Source organism: Xiphophorus maculatus, chromosome 13, assembly GCF_002775205.1.
Source record: "Xiphophorus maculatus strain JP 163 A chromosome 13, X_maculatus-5.0-male, whole genome shotgun sequence".
Classification (NCBI taxonomy): Eukaryota; Metazoa; Chordata; class Actinopteri; order Cyprinodontiformes; family Poeciliidae; genus Xiphophorus; species Xiphophorus maculatus.
This window is the reverse complement of record NC_036455.1, coordinates 4,771,144-4,793,246: the sequence shown is the minus strand read 5'-3', so window position 1 is coordinate 4,793,246 and position 22,103 is coordinate 4,771,144. Positions and strand designations below refer to the sequence as shown.

Genomic DNA, 22,103 nt, shown 5'->3' with positions numbered 1-22,103 from the left:
ATTTGTAAAACCAGTTTCAGGTTTGGAAACTACTAGCTATTTGAAGGGCATAGTGTTGGGAAATCTTTGAAACTAGAATAATCTTTAGTCACTTTTCACCCCTGGTTTCACTTTTTGGAAAATCAGGGGAATGGGATTGGCCAGCTTTGATGGATGATTAGGCATAATTTGGCTTCTATGACTGCTGGGATCTCCCATTTATAAAAACAGGTGGTCTCTGGGTCACCTTTTTTCAATCCACCTAATCTACTAAGTAAACCTCCCAGCCCCACCTCTCTTGCCTCCCTCTTGCCGTAATCTCCAGCTGCCTCTCCACAATTCCCTCAGACACATGGGAAAGGTTATTTGCACAATTGGTGGTGATTAGCTCTTGATTTGGCTTGTTCTATTTGTGTGACCAAGTCAGTGCATGCATGCAGAAACCAATTCCACTGAGGGCACAGCTGTGGCTCAGCCATGACTGAAAATGGTTGGAGAGAAGCAGACTGGGAGTTGGGTGGTGGAGGAGGAAGATGAGAGGGTGAGGAAAAATAAAAGCATTGAAATGATGGAGTTTGGACCATTCAAACCACTCTTGATCCTTTGTTTTTGTGGTGGTTTCAATTTTAGTCTCCTTATTGTTGGAAAAACATCTAAAGTATTTTATCTATGTTGGCCTCAGTTCTAATGATCTTTCTTAATTTAGACCTTCAGGGCATGACTCCACCCTAATAGGGTCCTGGGGTGGGGTCATAGCCTTAGATCCGGTCACTAACAACAAAAGGTCTTCTAAAGTTTACTTTACACCAAAGTGATTCAAGGGCGTGTTGGGTTTGATGGTTGGGTTGAATATGTTGGCTGCAACCCTCAGTTGGTGTTGGACTTACGGGTTGGCCCAATGCCTCAACATAGCTGGTAAGGCTAAAGAAAAAGACAACAACGGCTGTTTTAGCCATTGCTTTTTCTCTCCTATATTCATCCAGTCATCCAGCCAGGCAGGCAAGTGGGAAGACCTCTCACGAACTGTGTGTTCAGCCAACTATTCCCACCCCGCTTCTTTGGCCTCCCTGCTGCAGTCATATATCAGGCTGATGGTTGGTGAAGAACTCTTCATCCAGCCAGATGAATAAAGCAGAGATTAAGTACCCACCCAAATTCATTTAATAACTCATCTAACAGCTTGCGGCATGTAACCTTAACCACTGTCGAAAGGCTGGTTTTCTTTAGTGTTTAATTTTACTCCCACGGACAACAGAGACATTAAAGGAAAAGTGATTCTAAAAAATGCTGGCATTAATAAAAAATAATGGCACATCCAGATGTTTTTATAGGCAAATTGTTGTTGCATTGAAGCAAGGTTCAGTTAGAAGTGTGTAACAACGGTAATGAAAGAAAACTAAAATAGACTGTAAGGAATGACATGCCCATTAAAAATAAAGAACACCTTTACCCTCATCACGCTCTGAAAGAACACAATACAAAACCACACAATTCATTCACCATTATTTATTAAATGATCTAAAATGATTTTTAAATATATTTTGGCAGTTTATGTGAGCTACTTCATCTTTTAAGGTCACGTGATAATTTAATTGTGCCAGTATGTATCATACTGATATGTTTCAGCAAATGTAAATATCCTGAACAAGTATATTTATTTTAGATAGTTCAATTAAAATATTACACCATATAAGCAATGGCTCAGGCTTTTTGCTCCATGCCATAGGTAAGGTAGTCTCTGGTTTAAAAGTGGCTTAATCCAAGGAATGTTATCGTTGTAGCCCACATCCTGGATACCTTTGTAGCTCTTGAGGCACCAACTATTGAGTGAGTTCACAATCCTCTAAAGCCCGTGAGTTTTATTTTTTGTTACTTTTGCACATTGTTCTATCAGTTTTTCTTTTCTATTTTCATTAAATATCCATTAAAACTATTAAAAACTAGTCTCAGACATCTTTAGCCTACCCTTTAAACTTCCTAGTAGAGCATCTGGTAGACAACTCTCAAGTAGCAGATTTTCCCCTGATTTTGTTCGACATAACATTTCCAAAGTAAAAAATATATATATATTGAATTCATACAAACCTTTTAAGAAACTGAAATTTGAGGGGTTTTGATGTATAAAAAGTAATATTTATCAAAATGAATTAAATAGATGGGTCAAACATGGGTCAATGGCTCAAGTCAAACAGGCAAAGAATTTTGTTCAATGTGTTTACAGAGCTTATTCACATTTACACTTTCAAAATATCATATTTTTCCAAACTCAAGTAAATACAAATTTGTTATTTTTGACATTCACGGCAGTGACCAGGCTTCAAATGTGTAAAGATAAATTGAGAGGTCCACAGCCTCTAAATAAACGAGAAAATATGAAACTATGGAAGATAAGCTATCTGCTATTTCTGTTACACTTTTGAATTTTATGAACAAATATGAGATATGGTAAGACTGTGGCGAAGATTGCTTGAAGGGAATTTAACAGAATTTTGGCAATACAATTTCTGTTCCACAGAGCAAGGTTACAAGCACAGTAACAGAAAAAAATCTTCCAGAATTTTGGCAACTTTATTTTATTGTAATTTGCGGCGTCAAATCAGCAGCTACAATATGGCTTCTTGTCAAGAACGCAGCAGTTTGGCAGCAGTTGGTTTGATTTTCACATAGGGGTGAACCAGGATGCAAGCGCTGCTTGCGTGTGACAAAGCAGCCATAAGCCATAGAAATGATGAAAGAAATTGTCTGAGGAAGCTTACCAGCCCTTGCTTATGATTATGAAAATTACCTAAGCCTGCTAACAAGATTAAAATAATTTTCTTTATCCTTAAAATAAAGCTGCCATATTTAGTGAGAGTTTATGTTTAACATTCAGTCTCCCTGGGAGAGCTGCCAGGGTTGGGAGCCATGAGAGGAGGAGCTTTGTGTTGAGAAGTGCCAGGGCATCTGGGAAGAAAAAAAAAGCTGAAGGGAACCCAGGGAGCTGGTTTCTGCAGAACAGTTGAATGACCTTTTCTAAAATGCTGCCACCCGCCTGCCACTGAAACACAGTCTGGCTAATTAAAGTTTCAGTGGCATTGAATTTTCACTAGCATAGCAAACCTCGGGCAACCTTGGGGGCTCAAAGAGGGAAAGATGGGTGACATAAGACAAGAAGATGAGCAAGAATCCAGGAAACAGCTGAACAGGAGGACAGCCACTAGAGGACAGCATGCCAAATCCAAGCAGGAAAAGACAAAAGCCTTTTGCTTTCCATAATATGGAGAGAGAAAAAAAACATGAAAATGCAAATCCACAATCCCAGAGTATTTTACATAAGCTCTGATGGGTTTTGACCTTTCAAACTGTAGTGCTCAAAATGTTTAAGATCATATAGAATTAGAAATCAAACTGAAACTGCCCAACTGTGTACAACTAGGGGAGAATGCATTTAGAAAGGCCTAAACCAGAGATATCCAATGTCAAAACTCTGAGTGCTTTTCCAAATCCTATTGGGCTGCCTCTCAAGCTAATGGAATCTTGATGGTGAGTTTCAAGAATAAATGCATGACTTATGACACGACTACCGGGAGCATTACCCAATATAGTGGACGGCATGTTCCCGTTTCCAAAACATCATTGAATAATTGGCCACGTTTGACCAGGACATTTCTGGAAAAATGGCCAAGAAAAGGTTATGCAACCAGACAGATTCACTCATAGCCGGCATTTCACAATCTGCTGGCCTTGTCTGCATTAATGATCTTGACCTCCTTTTCACCATGTTGGGAGCGAAAAGGACTTAATAAAGCTGAACAAAGCTGCTTGTGTGTGCGTGTGAGACTTTGTGTGTTTCAGAGACAGAGATACAGAGGAAAGGAAGGCCCATGTGACTGTGTGTTACAGCTTGATGAGGGCTTGGTCTGTGATTCCTGGGGGATGTGGTCCAATCTAGGCTTTATTAGGCCCCACTGAGCTGTGTGCAGGGAGGTTTGTGTGTGTCTTCTCTGTCGAGAACATTCGCCTGAGCATTCTAAGTACTTCTTTGTGTGTAACTTTAAAATGCACTCAGTTGGCAGCAGCTTAATAGTGCGTGCAAGGTATGGACCTTTTTCATGTTACAGTCTGCTCATAAGAGGAGAACTGCTTAGTTTAATCACACCATTTGTATATACCGAGTACTACTGGTAATTTATTTCATGCATAAAAGCAAACATGTACACACTGAAAAAAAAAACATTTCCAAAATAAAGGACTGTTTAGAAATTATTTTTAAAAAGCCAGTAATTAAAAAAGTAAACATGGCACAGTATTAAATGGAGAGCTATGCAATTGAAGATACAAGCACATTTTAAATTTAATCCAAGCAAAGAATGATAAAAGTAGCAAAATTATACAAGTAAAGTTAGAGAGTGGCACTCAATAGACATGAAACCTTGAGTCAAACTGAGAACAAATGCTGTGGAGTAAAAAATATAAGAGTCCAAACCAATTAAATAATGTGAGAAAGTCTTCAACCTCTTCTGGGCTGACTGACATCTGGGTAGCAAAAGGCAACCACCATCCCTAACCTAATGATCAGATTTTTCACATCAATCAGTGAAATATTTCTGTTAATTTTTAAGTATATATGAAATTTATTAACCAATGTACTACTGAATTTTTATGCCAATCCTAACTGACTGGGATTAATATCTTTGGAAGAAAAAAATCCTTAACAGGACCTCTCTACCTGTCACATCACCTTCTGAAATGATAGCACAGTAAATGCAAGCATACATTTTTTTTGGGCAGGCATTATCCAACATCAAGCTGATTACATCTGCGATGCAGCCATTTGCGAATGTGAATTTGGCATTAAGGTTTGACGTCTTTGTGTACTTACGGTTGGCAGAGCTTGATAAGGTCCTGGTCGGTGGTTCCAGGTGGCAGACCGCGAATATACAGGTTGGTCTTACTGAGCTGCTCCGCCCCTCCCTGGCTGCAGCTGTTGGTGCTGGGGCTGGGAGGAGCCATGGGATGAGGGGGTGGAGCATAGGGCTGCTGGAAGAAACACAAGGAGAAAACAATGATTTACTACAAACTGCTAAAATATATTTTCAGTAAAACCATTATGTGAGAAGAGAAAAAGTTAAAGACACCAAGATGAGGTGGAACAATGTTTCAGGAGGGAGTTAAAAATGTGTGAAACCGAATAAAAAAAAAATACAGCTTTTGAAGAAACAGCAAGCACTACAAATTCGGCATCACAACAATTAAAAGACAAGACATTTTAGGGCAGCTGTGAGACAGAAAAGAGATTAAATCACTGTTGCTAAGAGATAAAAACACAACAGCACGTAATAAATACAAATTTTAATAACGTCCCTTTAATCGGAAATAGGAAAAAATTGCTTTCCACAATAACAGTGTTCCAAAAAGGGCTTTCAGGTGAGATCATGAATGCAGCATATGATTTTTGCTTTCCAGTTCACTTCATTATGTTTTAAGTAAACAGTTCAGTGAGGAGACTCTCACAAATTAGACTTCATATGGCTTCCAGCAGATTATAAACAGTTTTAAATGATGGCAAGATCCTGCTCTCTACTAAAATTGCCAGAACCAATTTCATTACACTGTGAAACAATTTTCACCTCTGAGGGTGTGAGATCCTGATGCAATAATCCACTCCAGTATATTTTATAACCATCTGCATATGAATGTCTTTTTCAGTGTAATCCTCAGCTCACAAAACTTATTCAAAATTTGTTTCCACCTTTGTTTTTCCTACTCGACTTTTCCCCATCGCTGGCTTCTTTTATTTGCTTGTTGTTCTGCTTGTGTAGATTTATGGTACAGGAGTCAGGGCCCCCTGTTCACAGACCATTTATATCTCTATTGCAGGGACACTGCACATAATGACAGTGAGGGAGAGCTAAAGCCCCGTGGGTAAGAAAGGAGGGAGAGGGAAAAAGAACGGGAAAAACAAGGAAAAAGAAAAAGACTATGTGAGATGCAAAAAAAAGAAGAAAAAAAGAAATAAAATTCTGATGAATGAAGCAGAGAAGAAAATGGCCAGGAAGAGAGGGAGACATAACAAAATACCACCAACAGCTCTAGTTAACCAGGTTAACCCTCATCCTCCCAGGGGAGGACCTTAAAACCTTAAACCATACTGTGAAAGCACACACACTCAATCTAACACACACACACGCACCCACACCATTAGCCCTCCGATTTGCACCACACGTTAACAGCGACTGTTGGAGCATGGCTGATTTGATGCGCTATTTTAAGCGTGTGTGCCATGCCAGCGTGTCTACTCCCACTTCTCAGACAAAAAGCCGGGGTCCCTGGAGCGTGAAGAGGGAGCCACGTCCATCAATGGATGGCCAATTACCACGCTGAGCTAAATGGAACTGATGGGCAGCCACTCTCTGTGCCATGCTAACACATACACACACTGTATGCTGGAATACAATCATAGACTGATAAGAACACACACAGCGCAAGAACACAAAAAGAGCTTTCTCGATACAGGTGCAAGAACAGCCACCTAAAACATATTACTAACAACCCAAGACTTTTTCCAGTTCAAATCCAAATCATATGATCTAAGATAATCTAAAGATAACGGCACAGAAGACAATTTAATAGCCCCTTCACACTCATGTATGAAGATATCTGGTTCTAAGTAAGTTCCCTTTCTTTCCATATGATCTATCTTAGGATGTATCATTTGATATTTTTCACATGTACAAAAATTCTGTAGCCTACTGCAAGACACAGTGGCAGCATATACAGCACATATACCCCACCACTACATTATTTACAGTGAATATTTATTAATTTTATTCAAATAAAAAGAAAACCATAATTAAGTCATGTAATGCCATATAAGCTGTGTAGAAACTCTGTCTGCCCTGATGAAGATTAACTCACCTCAGCATGTTGAATTCTTGTATTGAAAGACATGACAGTGTAATTTAAATAATAATTATTTGACCACTTTAGGTACATGAGGCACTGAGGACTCACTGAGGACTCATTACGTTTAGAAAAAAGAAATGTCATGAAGGAACGGAAAAAAATCTTCAATTAAATGCCTTCTGTCTTGTTTTCTGGACATAGTTGCACAAGCAACTATGTCCTAGTTCTTTCTACTAGGAGAAAGAACAAAATTAAGCAACATTTATTCATGGTCTCATGCTGTTGCAGCTGTGCATAGGAATTTTAATCTCTTGAATGCTCTATTGAGTTATTTCCACCTTCTTAGAGTTCCTTGAACTTTCACAGCTGCAGTTCAAGCCTTGACTTTGAGGTTTTTACCTTTGTCTCCCTACTCTCAGCTCTTCATTTTACTTTGTCCAAATTCGCTGTGGCCTAATTTACTCACAGAGTGTTGCAAATGTGATCTCTCTGTATAGACAGTTGCTGTAGGAGCTGTGCATTAATGTAAAAGCTCCTTCCTTTTATTCAGGCTTTTGTGAAGTTCTTCAGTGATCCACACAGCTCTCTTCCTCTTCTTCTTAGGCTCCAGGCTTGGCTTGAATTTTACTCTTTGGAATTCATGTGTCCCACCCTATCGATTTACTTTCATTTTTTAAGGTCAGAAGCTGAAATCTTACACAATGAGGCATGGAGGGTCAAAATGAGCCCATTACTTACAGTCCTGGGCGAAGAGGCACAGAGTGAGGTTATCCAAGGGAAAAAGAATAAAGGCTGGAAAAGTGCTCTGGGATGAGGAATGGGGCGCCAAAGGTCTCAAGACAGTGAATGTTTCTGAATGGCTGAAAACTAATAGTGACTAATAACCATCTTCTGTTTTCATGTTATATTTTAAAAAACCAAAAAAGACTTTTCAAATTAATATGCTTATGTTAGAAGAACCTTCTGCAGTCAGTTTTAGAGGCATAAGAGAAATTTAGTGGGTACACAGGTCATTGCCAAATAATTCAGCCATTTTAAAAATCACTTGTCTGCGGGGTGTTTTGCTGCCACCCTGGAGGTTAATAACCAAGCTTGTTTCCCTTCCTGGACATTTTAATGACTGCAGTTTGCCCTCAACCTGTCAGCCTAAAAGATTCCCAAATATACAATAAATACTGGACTCATGTCAGAGTGATGAGGACTGAACACAGCAGTTATAGTATATTTCCACAAGGAGGGGAGGGAGATGAAGGTCGGGTCGTGGTAGGAGGGAGGGAGGCAGAAAGTTAAAAAGAGCCTGATGGGAAGACTTGAAAAGAGAAACAGAGAAGAGTGGGAGAAAAGCTGGTCATGACACTTGGAAAAAAACTCCAGGTGGTAAATGAGAAAACCTCCATTCTGCCGCCTCTCTACCCAGCTGTGACATGCCGCTACGCAGACTTACTGGGGATTTCAATTTGCTGCACTGTATTTTAGACAGGCAAAATGGTTTACACAGGCCCAATTTACCGAGCCAGTCGTGCAGGGGGGTTCACAGCCTGTGTGACATGCCAGGGAATGTTTATGAGTGTATTAAGTGAGGGTGATAAATCTAGCGTGCGTTGCAAACGCTGAGGGCACATAGCGTTGCAATGTATATCCACACATCCACACAAGGACAACACCCATTTCTTTAACAGAGCTAGCCTTCTTTGTTACTGAAAGTAGGGATGCCATTTAAAACAGCCTGAACCTAACATGTGTTCCATCATATTAATATAATAGAAGATTTTTAACACTTAATAAAATAAATCAATAAAAATATTCCATTTTATTTCTAACAGTTTGCATATTTTGTTTTGTTCCCAAACTTTTTACATCTCCAGCTTTCTGAGGCAACTTTGAATGGTTCAGCTACAATGGCCAGAGCAGTTTTATAGCGCTTCGAATCATTTGGATACAAGAATAAAATCTTGTTGCTGGCTGAACACAAGCAGTTGTCTGCCAACTGGAGTTAAATCTCAGCTTCCCCACCCCACATGTCGGTGTTGTTAAGCAAGAGTCTGAATCCTATGATAGCTTTAATTTACTGACGTGTGAATTTAAGTGGGTGAATGTAGCTGGAAGTGCAGTGAGAGATCAATAACACAAAAAATGTGTAAATGAAGCACATTTACCATTCTCTTGAGAACAGACTCCTATTTGACCTAATCTTGAAAAAAAAAACATAACACATAATAAAAATCTAACACCAGTTTGTGGGCTTACTTGGAAAAAGTTTAATGCAGAATGGCTCTGCACCCTTTATATGTCTTTTTTTTTTCTTGCTATATACATTTTTTTGGCTCAAAATACTACAATGCAGAAAATTACAATGCAGTTTTGAAGCCTTACAGTTTTTGATGGGGATAAGGATAACATTTGCTGATACAATGCATGCAGAATATGAGGAAAATAGTGTGAGTTCAGATGGAGGCTGGGCAGTTTAAAACTATCATTAGTGCTGTCTCCCTCTAACGTTCATCACCTAGATAAAAAGCAGAAATATTTACAGCTGCAAGAACAAATGCAGCATGAACAAAAATTGGCAAATGACTTGTTTTTATTTCTAACTGACTCTACTGCAACATCTCCGAATCCAGCTGGATGTACTTAAAAGTGATGAATGATGCTGTTACTTAAACCGATTCCTTGCTGCTGGGGGCATCTAGAAATGTAAAAAGTGTTGCACCATCTTGAGTGATGTTTAATATCCTAAGATCTAAAGCAGGGATTTGAAACTTCAGGGGGGGCAATGTTCTGCTAGTTTAAGAACATCTGAATGAAATATTGACTACATGCTAAGGAGGTCATTCAGACATTTTATTCAGGTGTGTTAGACCAAAGATGCATTGAGAAGTCCAGGACATTGACTAGTAGTAATTTGACTTGCTAGTCCAGCACATCCCACTGTTGCTCAGTTGAATTGAAATTAAAGGCCCTTTCAACACTTCAAATTTCTTCTTGTACTTCTCCAACTCTTCATGAATTATTTGTGCCTCAGGGTAGAGTGCATTATCCAGCTAAAAAAGCCCCAGTCATAATCAAATATTGTTTCCATGAACAAATGTATGAATTTTGCATAACTGGTTAGGAAAGTTTTTTATGTCAAAGTAACAACTTCTTTAGATAAATAAAACAAACCTTCATCAAACCAGTCAACTTCTTCCTATAGCCTACTCCTCCAATTTGGATGGTATGCCTTGTTGATGCCCTTAAAGATAGACAGGGGCTAGCATGGCCATTTTGATTGATTTGTAGCTGTGTAGTCTTTTAAATACCTAGCTGTAATGCACTGTATATTATGAGCTATTATGAGTAAAAACAGTATTTATATATTTCAGATGGAGTTCTCAAGTCTGGCAACAGAGAGTTTTCTTTCTTTGTACCTGCGTCATTGAGCTGATGGTAGACACAACCTCTATTACTGGGTCACCACTGTTCCTTCCTTGGACCTCTTTTGATAGATATTGATCTCTGCAGATATCCCACATGAGCTGCAGGTTTGAACATGCTTTAACCCAATCACCTAGCCATCACAAATTGGACATTGTCAAACAAGTTCAATGTTTTGTTCCTAACAGATGAAGGACATCGTTGCATTGCTGCCTAGCATATGTCCCTTACCAACAGGTGCCACAAAACAGGTGTGATCACAGTTATTCACATATGAGAGGCCATATGTTTTTATTCATCTTTGTTTCTATATGCAACTCTGATTGGGTCACTACATCTCATTTAATAAGAGATTTGCTTTAGTCAATCTGTGTAGTTTTAGGAAATATGATTAGTGTAACAGAACATAGAACATAGTGTAAATGTGATTTTAGAAAAGCTACCTTTATACACAGCCAAGTCGTGTAAGGTAAGGAATGATTCAGTCATAAAATATTGCATTTTAATTGCACATTATTTGGAACATTTGGAGATAATCTAAGACAGGGGCTGCAAACAGAGTAAAAAAAATAACAGATCAAAAAAAGGAAGTTGCAACAGTAATACATAGAAAATAAAGGTTCATTTTAAGCAACTTTTTTTTGTTTTCAATAAATGGAAAAAAAAATAAATAAAAAGAGCAACAAGGTGAAAAACAAAAAGGAAATTCCAGAGGATAAAAGATAAATATAAACATTTTCAATTTACTTTAGCATGATTTGTTGAACTGTTCAATAGCTGTTAGAAACAAGAAGATGTCATATTCTGGTGTGAGGAATTAGTACCTTTATAAATCACAGTCAGTTGTTTCAGTAACTGGGATCAAAGCATTTTTGTCTTTTTTACATCATTTTCCTCCTCTGTGTTTCCCTGCAGTGCAGGGCACAGCTGAATGAGGTGGTTGCACACCAATGTAGTAATTGGGCCTGATTTATAGGAGGCCAGAGGAGCTAACTCAACACTGGAACTGGGCCAGACAAGGCCATACTGTCAATATCATCAGTAAGCCAGCACAACCCTGCCCAAGCCTGCACACGGTCATGACACCGCTATTTCAGGTCGCCAGGCAGACACACACACACACACGCCCACCCGTCTGTTACTGTGTTAATATGCGTTTCCTGTTCTGTGCATTTCTGCTCAGTCTAGTCAGACACTGCTGTAAAAAAAATTACACCCAGTCTCTTAAAAATGAAGGAAAAAAGCCTCCCAACTCATTCTCCATTAATTCATGCTGGCAAAGTCTCTGCAAAGACTCTTAGAGGCAAGTATGCTCCCAGAGGCATCCCTTCCAAACTGCCAGAACCAACAGTTTGCTCGGCGGTCGGCTGCATTCACAGCAGCCTTTAAGCATGGAAGGAACACAAATCCCCCATCCATCCTGGATTGCTGCTTCTAAACCTTTAGCTCAAAAACATGTGCTTTAAAAACCATGACTGAATCTCAATGCTCAAAGAAGAGCAAGGGACGCTGGAAACCCGCCTGTCCTCCTCTTTCTTTACTCGTTCAATGTGTGTCCATGCTCCTCTTGGTAAAGCATAGCCAGAGGAGTGAATAGCAAATCATCCCCAATTCACCTGGGAATGCAGCACTGCTGATCCTACAGCCACATGCATCTTAGCAGAAGAGATTGTTAGCTCTCTGTATGTGGGGGCATGAGGAGACAAAAGAAAAAAAAAAAGATGTTTAGGACAGATATATATTTAACAGGCATTAACTGCCAGAGTTAAATTGAAGGTCTAAGAGACAGAAGAGGGAGAGAAAGGACAAGCTATAAAAAACAAACGTTACACGTACAGGTTAATGTATCTGAAGTCAAGCAGACTGTCTGATACAACAAACTGGCTGGCTAACAATGACAAAAACTACAACAAATATAACTCTAGGTTTATCCACTCTATCGTTAAAATTGTTAAAGATCTCTTTCATCGAACCATTTTCTCTTCTTATGTACTCTCTGTTCACGCTTTGTTTCAACAGCTTCCACTTCCATGTGTCATAATACAGAAACATTGCCTTCAAATTCAGCCCATGACTTTTAGTTGTGTGAAAAACAACTCAGATTTTATGGAGTATTGCTCACTTTTTCCTTTTGCTTTTTCATACCAAAGTTTTTTAGGTATGAAAACTAGCAGTCTTTTGTACCAACACTGTTTATTCATACCTCTTACCAGGAACATTACATCCTTTAACACCTGAAGATGAACATATTCTTAAAATAATTTAAGATATGTGGTTATGCGTTTTCAACAAACAATGTCAACCAGCGGGAAGTCGCTCTTTTATTTCGGTTTGACCAAGAGTTATAATCCCTCATATTTCATAAGCCAACATGAATCTCACACCAACCCTATATGCCACTCTTTGCTACAGTTATCCAATTTTATCCTATGAGCTACAAACATCTGCTATTGAGGAATTACTGGAGTCTTTCTAAATTTGAAAAGCAGCTATACGATACGGGCCTTCATTCCTTTTTATTAATATCACTATTGCCTTAAAGCAAGAAGGTCCTGGGTTAAAATCCCCACCTGGGATCTTTTTTGCATGGAGTTTGCACATTTTCCAAGTGCATGCTTGGGATCCCTATTTAAACGATTAGGTTAAACGGAAATAAGAAATATAATTTAAGTGAAATTTTGTCATGGTCAACAAACTGAATACACTACTTATAAAACAAAAATAATAATTCCTCAAAATTACTGTTTTAAATAATTCTGGTTGTAGTCTAACTTTTTGTTGTGGTTTTTTAAATTCTGTTGTAAATTTTTATATTTTTTCGCTTATGATAAATATGAAATGCACATCACTTTTACTTATCAGGTTGGTTGGCAACAATGTCCTCAAACACAACCTAAAAATGGAGCTGGACTGCATACACCAGTCCTCCAGCAACCCTTCACTTGGTTCTCTGTGGACATTAAGAGTCAGCCAATGTTTAGGTGACATAACTGGGGCTTAAGTGTGTTTGTGCTGCGCAGATTATGACGGCTTGGCTGGAAGTACAGTGACCGCCGCCGAGGAATCTGTAAGAGAAAGCACTGAGAGAGCCGTGGGCAGAGACAAAGTGAAACTCTATGGACATAAATATTTGGGCTGATTTGTCATCATTATAGCCAGCTGGGTCTGTTTGCAAGCTTTGCAGTGTGGGAGTGGAGACTGCAGGATGACTGCAATGAAGGAGTGGGTAGAAAGAGATGCTCATTTAAAGGCAAGGCAACCAAGAGAGGGACATATTAGGAAACCAAATGCGCTAAATCTGTTCACCAACTGAATCCATCTGGTTGTATCCTCTCCCCAAAATAGATTTTTTTATATTTATAAAAAACTTGCTATGGAGTCACTAGCATGGATCTTGAGAATTTATTTAGATTTAGAGGTAAACCAAGCAAATGCATGCACTGAATTGCAGAAATTTAATGCAGGATTATTTGACAGTAACTTTAGTTCATGCAACTGTACTTATTTGCAAAAATATTATTTTATTTGCAAAAATAATTAAAGAAAAAATAGATCAGAGAAATATTATACATTACTTTTCAGAAACAGCGTTGAGCCAATGCTGATAAAAAAAATTTAAATAAATGGGTAAAATATAGCTAGTTAAATCCTGACATCCGCTTTTACCGGCAGAAGATTAACTACATTTTAAACACTTGAATATTTCCCATTTTATTTTAGTTTTACATAATAGAAGGATGAGCAACATTTTCCTGAGGGGTCAGCATTTCTGTTTGACCACTTGCCCTGTGTTAAGAAATCTTATGTGAATTTACATCAGTTGCCAGTAGTTTGCAGCATAAGCAGTGGCATACTAGTGCAATTAAGTGGCATATATGAAAATACACCATCAAAATCAATATGTTGAACAAAAAAGCTTTTGAATATCTGTGATCTATAGTGCACACCATATATTCAAAAGCTAAACAATATTTGCCATCTCTGATTAGAAACTGAAAATGTGTAGGGTACTTTGAATAAATATGACAACGTGAGAAAGTTGGAGCAATTATAATGTTTGAAAGTTATTCTAACTGGAGACCACTGTGTAACTATAGCTCTGGACCCAGAAGAGCGAAAGTGGAAAGTTCAGTTTCAATTGAAAATGGAAAAAGCAAAAACAAACCCAAAAGCAGTCACTAAGTCCCAACCCTATTCTTCGCCACTAATTGGGCACATTCTTCAGGAGTCAATTATGTTTTTCACAGGAAGTTTAAGTACAAACACGGGACTGTGTGGAAGAGGTGCTGGAGGAGGAGGACATTGTGTAGATGTTTTTCATTGAAACAAATGCCTGGCAGTGCAGGAACACACATCGGTTGGCACCCTGCCCTGAAACGCAGAGACTTCGCTCGCATCCCGAAAAACAGAAGAACAGCCCATATAACAGAAACTAAGCTCAGTCTGTCTTTACTTCCCACCTTTAAACGTGCATCTACTCTGGAATATATTAGTCTCTCATGCTACAGTAGCTCTAGGTGTGCATGTCTTTGTCTGACATCCAGGGCCAATTGCTTGACAAATTGCCAGATTTTGAATGAACAACTATAGATAGCAGAATGTCAGGCAGAGAGAGGGAGACAGGAGACAGATTGATATCGAAGACGCTTAGCCATTTGTCATGCTATTCTGCAGACAAACAAATTTAGGTCCACTCTTCCAGAAGGTCAACTTTGCTCAAATTCATAAATAAGCCTGTAATTGACAGAGAAGGTGCAGAGAGGCTGAAAGTTCCCTAACAGCTTAGTGCATGAGTTACTGCCCGACACTGACCTCAGACCTGCATGTGTGTTTGACTGTGTGCCAGCAGCCATAAGTTAAAGGAACTTTGTAATGTTTGCATAACTGAATGATGCCAACACTGTTCTGACTAAAACTACGTAATATATGCACAGACTTGTGAAAAAGGCAGTGAAGCACAATACAGTATAAACATCCATAGGTCTGTGCATGCCAGCTAAGACAACAAAAGGCTAAAGCAATAAGGTTATAAATCCTTAAGAGATCTTCCCCCCAGATGTTTGGTCTTGAATTTTCTTTAAAAAGCCTTCCTTATCAGTAAGGGTAATCAAAGAAGAGAGACTAATCTGACAGAGAGATTGAACAAGGGAGAACGGCAGATAATTATGTGAATAATCCAAATTTACTTTGTTCAAGAAACATATTTCCAGGTCAGGACTAGATTTGCTAATTTGTGAGTTATATATTTGTGAGATATATTTTTTAGATTTTTAGTTTCTTACTTCATGGGCATGTAATAAGATGATGTAACTAGGATAAAATGTATGTCAATAGTGAACTATAGAAGATCAGAATCACAATTTTCACATAGGGTTTCCCCATCAGGCTAAAATAAACTGGGATTCATTAAAACATAGCCAGCAAACTCTGCCGTCATCATTACACAAAGTTTCTAGATTAAATTTGTTTTAGAAAAACAATCAAATAAGGAAACGTAATGGTTCAGTGTTTTTTTGTTTTGTTTATATATATATAGCCACTTCAGCATAGTACAGGGTGAAGCTGGACTTATTAGAAAACCTTTTACACCGTTTCATAATCCAGTCAAGATATGGAAAAAACTCAATGCAACAATTTTATGGAATATATCCTAGTCCAATATACTTTAGCCATTTGGGTTTCTCCTTGAGCCATTAATATATCTGACAAGTATGTGCAATGTATATAAAGTAAAGTTAAGATCCATACACAGTCACAAGACTGAGCCCATATCTTTATAGTTTTTGAATATTTAGTTCATTTAAAATGCAGGGTTTTTTTTGTTTCTGTTTTTTTTTTTTTGTTAAAGTGTGCAATGTCACTTTTATCCTCCAGAGGAATGTAATCACTGAAGCTTCTCTGAAAGTTGCCAGACTAAATACTGGCACAAAAAACCAACCACTGTTGTGACAGGAAGCCTTGAGACAGCCATAACAAATCAGCAAGAGAGCAAAGAATGATTGGATTGAGGTGGTTTATAAAGTTATTTTATGACATACATCTGAAAAAGCCATCCGGAGAGTCCACACGGGGATCTTAACCAACCTGTCTGAGTTCCTGTTTCATCCCTGCCAGAAATATCAGGTGTGTAACAAGAAGCAGAAAGAAAGCCGCTACACCAACTTAGAATTTAAAAGCCCACATCTGTAATGGCCATTTACTCCACAATTTTTTTATTTTATTACTCTGGCAAATTTTAAACACGTGGAAAAAGTTAAATGAAGCACAGGAACTGAAGTTTGCTTTAAAAAAAAAATTACATCACAACTGAAAAATATTACAGTGCATTAAGAAAAGCAAAATGGCTCTGAAATGGTGCCACTATTTAATTGCAAGACGTGCTGTAAATGAGATTTTGATGGATGTGAACTTCCAGATGAGTTTCACAAAAGGTCATGGCGGCAGCAGGCAATCAAGGCGAAGAGAATGCTTTTGCTTTTGTTAAACAAAGAAAACCATAGCGAGGAAAAGAATGCCTCAACGTAATAATGTACATGCAAATCTGGCATAGTTAAACCTATTTTGCAATCAACAAACTGAACAGCATATCCAAAAGAGAGACTTAGTACTGGTTTAGTGCAAAAAAAAAAAGTTGCTTCAGTAAACCCTATTTGCTGGCAGGAGGACATAAAAATGTTTTGTGTGACTAATTTAATTTTGCTATGATGTCCCCTGTCAACTTTTACTTCTGGTTTCATTTTTGATATACCAAACACTGTAGGAAAAGCTGTTCTTCACACAATACTATTGTAACATTTAACACCATAGAAAATGTGCTGTAGTTGATTAACATCCCAAAGGTTTTGTGAGTTTAGTCTTGTGCTATCAAAATTTGAATACCTCAAGAAACCATCAATCAAGTCCAATCTCTAAATACTTCACATTTAACCCACGGGATCTAAAGGAACTGCTGGTAACAGCTGACTGCAGCCAGCAGAAAAAGAAACAACAACATTGTTTGTGCTTGCACAGCTCAGATAAACTTTTCCTACTTTGTCAGAAGTATTTATAATTGCATTCAGTCATTTAACAGATGCTTTTAACCGAAGCAGTTTGTAACTGCTTCGGTTAAAAGTCTTGTAGGAAACCCTAATGTAAGTATTTACTGAATTAAACTGAAGCACTAAGAGCAAGTTTGGCATGTTAGTGTGATAAATGCATTGAGTGAGGAGGGTTTCTCAGAAAAGATGAGTCTTTATTTCATTCTTCATGGTGCAAAGCAGTAGCGTCCAATCCCAGTTCTTGAGAGCCATGTGTTCAGTATATTTTAGATTTCTCCAGAGTTTCATACATTTTAACACCTGGGTTATTCCCTGGCCTTGTAAGAACGTAATAGCATGTACCTGTACTTATTACTTATATGCCGCTATATCATCTACTTATCAATGTTTATGGTGCTCTACGCTCTGCTTTGTTACCTGAAAACCAGTTTTTATTTGTGCAGGCTGGGAACATGTTTCCTATTCTCATTTGACAAGTTTATGTGAATTTAAATCTGAATTTGGCTTCAACATTACATCATGCAATACCTTTTTTTTTATCATAGACCAGCTTTCTATCCCAAGCCTTGTATTTTGACATTGGATAAAGAAAACTCCTGACAGCCTAAGTGTTTTGTTTTATACATACGTACACCAGACACTAAACTATTCTCACTACTAAACTCTGTGAACCTCCATTCCCCTCCCCTTTTTTCCTCCCTAACCTTCCATAACAGAACTCATCCCTTTCTAGTCTTCCCTCTATCCTCTATTCACCTTTCCCAATCCGTACAGTCAGCTCCTATCTATCTCTAAATCCATCCCAATCCTCATCTGGCTGCTCGTCCTCCATTTCTCCTTTGTGCTTTCTTCTCTGAATCTCTCCTAAACCCTTTTCTTCTCCCAGTCTAAACGTCATTGGGGAGTTTTTACATAGTGTTGAGAAGAGTTTAGTAGGGCAAAGAATACGCTGTGCCAGATCTCGCACTGTGTGTTAAGCAAGTATCCCCCCCTTCAAGGAATAACAGCATTACTCAACAGAAAATAACCTGTATCCGCCCGCCTCCTTAGGCCGGTGTGTGCGTACTGCAAAGCTGCTGTCAGCAGCCGGCATCGGGACTACACAGGGGATTGTTTTACTCAAGTTCAATCAGAGAACAATACCGCATTGTGAAATATTTGGAACTGATATCTAACATTCTGCCTTTGCAGCCACCAGGAAATGTCACAAAATCAGAAAAGGAATATTGGAAAAAGTGTAGTCTTTATATCAGAGAGGAGTAAAATTGTTTATTTTTATGATTTATTTTTCTTGAACTATTAGGTTATTGTTTCCCCCCACAAACAGATGTTTTCTCTATTTTTACTGGTTTGGCATAAGAGAATGATGCTTGAGTTAGAGACCTTTTAGAAGCATCTCTTTGAGTGATTTATAGGACAAGAGACAGCCTCTTTGGGGCTGGCCATCCTGGTCTGTCAGTTACATGACTTACTGGAAACCCAAGTGTTTTCCTGCTCTCACAAGCAGAGTTCAATCAGCGTGGGTGTGCAGCTTTATCCAAAAAATGTCACAATTGCGTGATAAATAAAGTGAGTACTGTTGGGCAGCCAGCTAGAGCGAGCGACTTAAAAAAAAATACGATGCGAAGTAGAAAGAGAGAGAAGTAGCAGAGAGGGAAAAAAGATGAATTGGGAAGCAGACGACTGCCAAAGAAGAGATGCAGTGTCTGAGTCGCTCGGACCTTGATAGTGTGATTTATTCATGAGATAAGTCACCATGTCTGAGGAGTAGGTGAGTGTAATGGTGTAATGTTTCCACGTATCCTGACTGCTTGCCTCAGTGACTCTGGTCTGCTGTGTCCTTGCCAGGCTGCTGGAAGAGTTTAATGCATGCAACACTTGGACACGGCAATGGATCACAGCCAGTACACATAAACACAGGCCATCTGGGTTAAAACAAACCCAACTCTGACGCAATCAGTCCATTTGGATCTTCAAAGGTAACTGAAGTTATGACTTATTTCCACTTCATGGTAGGATGAGAAAGAAAAAAAGCCAAAGTTTATAGCACATTCATATATTTATCAGTCTAGTTCAGGCTCGGAAAAACTGTTTTGCGTAAATGGAAGTTTCTACCCCAATTAGACTGCATTAATTCATATAACTTATAGGTTGTCCAATTCAGCTTCACACTCCAAGGCAGATGGAAGTACATTTCTGGAAAACATGTAAAATTGTCAAGTATTAGCCTACTTGCTGGATGCAAATTTTTACATAAAAACAAGAATTATAAATCTTTTCAAGTGCTGACAAACGTTTAGGATTACCCCTCACAAAGATTTATTCACCCTATTTTCAGCAAGAGGGAAGCTGCTGGTCCCTCTTGTGAAAGTGTGAAAGTGTGAAGTGGTCCTCTACCATTTCACACTTTTGCAGTTTTGGTTGTTTTATTTCTGACTTTTTGGTTGTGAAATACAAGATTTTTCAGAACAATAAAGTCTCAAGTTATACTTGCCTCTGGCACAGTTTTTACTTGCTTTGACAACTAATGATTTCATGCATTTTCCTATTTATTTGGCCATAATCTTCTAGAAAATGTAGTTAGAAAGGTGGCTGCTGAGTACTTGATCCCAGAAGGATCACAGACTTTTTAATAATACTTTTTATAAATTCTGACCTGCTTTTTGTATGTTTCCACTGGTATTTTGGTGATGATTTCCCTCTCTTTGAGGAGTAACTCCTTGTACAGATTCTCTATTGCATTCCTGTCAGCATCCTGATTGGAGTACTTGCAAAGCATTAAGACCACTTTCAGATTGCAAAAATGTGCTTGTAAAATGCAAATCTTACTTTAAATTAAGGCGAGTCATTTGAGGAATTGTTTCAGCCCTACCTTAAATATAAATCTACCTGGGGTATAAAAATTGTTGGGCTTTATTGTTATAACAGCCCTTTGAATGGTTGGTAGATAAGTTCACACTATTAGCATAAAAGCCTGAGTAATACTGAAAAGTCCAGTTTATCTTTTTATAGATGCACAAGTAAGATTGCATTTCATTGGTTTATTTTCTAATCACATAGCTCATGTTTTTCACTAAATCCTCCATTGCAAAAATGGTCTCAATTGATTTCTAACAACTGACGAAACCATTACAGATCTTTTCTAATATCAGATGTTCTGATATAGATTTTAATTTTACACACATATTTGGTGGTCTGGTTTATTGTATTTTCTAAGCCCTGCATTTACCAAGTCGTAAAAACTTTTTATGAGATGATGGCAGTATTGTTTGGATGTGCAGTTTTCTTGTTTTATCCTTAATGTGAGGTACTATAGCATCTCAGAAAAAAGAACTTGTTCCATTATACAAAGGCACAGATTAGCACATGAACAGCAGCAAGCGGTCCCCTAAATATCCAATACAGAAGTATCACTGTGAGACTGAATATGAAGAGGCTTGCCAGATTCTGTGGATGGGCAATTACCATCACAATGAAACTCATGTTGTTTTTATTATCATCTTTTTCCAATTATTTTTGACCAGCAAATTGGAGGTGGGAGAGGCTCAGCCTGCCACACACAAAGCACTTGACATGGCTGAACAGAACCTCTGTGGTTTTTGGTCAAGAAAGAATTTTCTGGATATGCTGAAATAATTACAGGAACCTTGATGTCCCACAAGAGACTTTACTTATTTTGCTACAGCTCCATCTGCTCAATCTTAGTTAATATCTCCCTGTGAGAGGGGTGAATGTTTTTTATAGTAACCTGCTCAGTTTTGTACAATTCTATAATTACATCAGGCACAAATAGAGATCTTATCAGAATAAAATGAGGCTATTTTAAGCAAACAGTTAAATATTATGTGTGAAAAATTGAAAAAAACAAGGTTGACAAAGTATAGTTTGATGTTGAGTGCTTGACAAGGGTAACTAAATGACTAAATGCATCTCTACAGCTAAGTCAGTGATGTTTAAGACTTCTATTTGAGGCTGCAGAAGAAAACAAAAAGAAAGCATGTGGAAAAAAAATATCACTTCCAAGACAAACTATGTTTGCTCCCAACAGCTAAAATTAGAATTTAAAAAAAAACTTATAAAAGTTTGATTACCGAGAAAATCTATTCTTATCTCCAGTTCTTATTACAAACTGAAGTGGGTTACATCATATTCATAATTTTACACTTTCCTTATCCTCACATCCTTCACATCCAATAAGCCCAAGGAGTAATACAATTTCAACTCATTGTTTGCATTAGAATTGCTTTTCCTGTGTTGTCAGTGATCCATCCATCTATCCATTCATCGCCACTAAATCAGGTGGTGATGGTAATATTCTCACAGTAGGGGAGGAGAACAGGAGAAAAACAGTAAGAAAGGCATAATGAAGGACATAATTTCTGCGTCTTGTCTAGATTCAGGTCTGAGTCACATCAGCGTTAAACGACTTTGGCCTGGTGGTTTTTCAAAAATAACAGGGCAGGTAGGTGGTAAACATTGGCTCTAAAGCCATTCAAAGGGCACTTAAGCCATTTCAGTGACAAACAGGGGCATTGTTAATGTATATTCTCGAGCCAAGATTGAGTCAGCCATTTCTGAGTACAAGCGAAAAAAAGTGAGTAGGCTGTCGGGATCTCTATTTAAAGACATCTGAAAAAAGGCATTTTCTTCTGCCTTTGTTCCCCTGCAGCATAGCATTAAATAAGTAAATAGGAAAACACTTAAAAGCAGTACAATGTCAGAGTATCCATAGATCTCTTTCTTTTAAAAGTCCCTTTTCTCTGTGCTCTGTAGTTTTTCCACTTA

The 22,103-nt window shown here is 38.2% G+C and overlaps 1 protein-coding gene across 6 annotated transcripts in view; it reads right to left on the bottom strand.

Annotated features, from left to right (window-relative positions):
- LOC102220232 (RNA-binding motif, single-stranded-interacting protein 3) overlaps positions 1-22,103 on the bottom strand; it is a 316,476-nt gene that overhangs the window by 183,765 nt on the left and 110,608 nt on the right. For 5 of the 6 annotated variants that reach the window (XM_023344472.1, XM_023344476.1, XM_023344473.1 and 2 more), the window contains one exon: positions 4,841-4,998. In XM_023344472.1, the coding sequence (XP_023200240.1) occupies positions 4,841-4,998 (158 nt within the window). The remainder of the gene's footprint in view (positions 1-4,840; positions 4,999-22,103) is intronic. The other variant, XM_023344474.1, reaches the window with a different exon arrangement.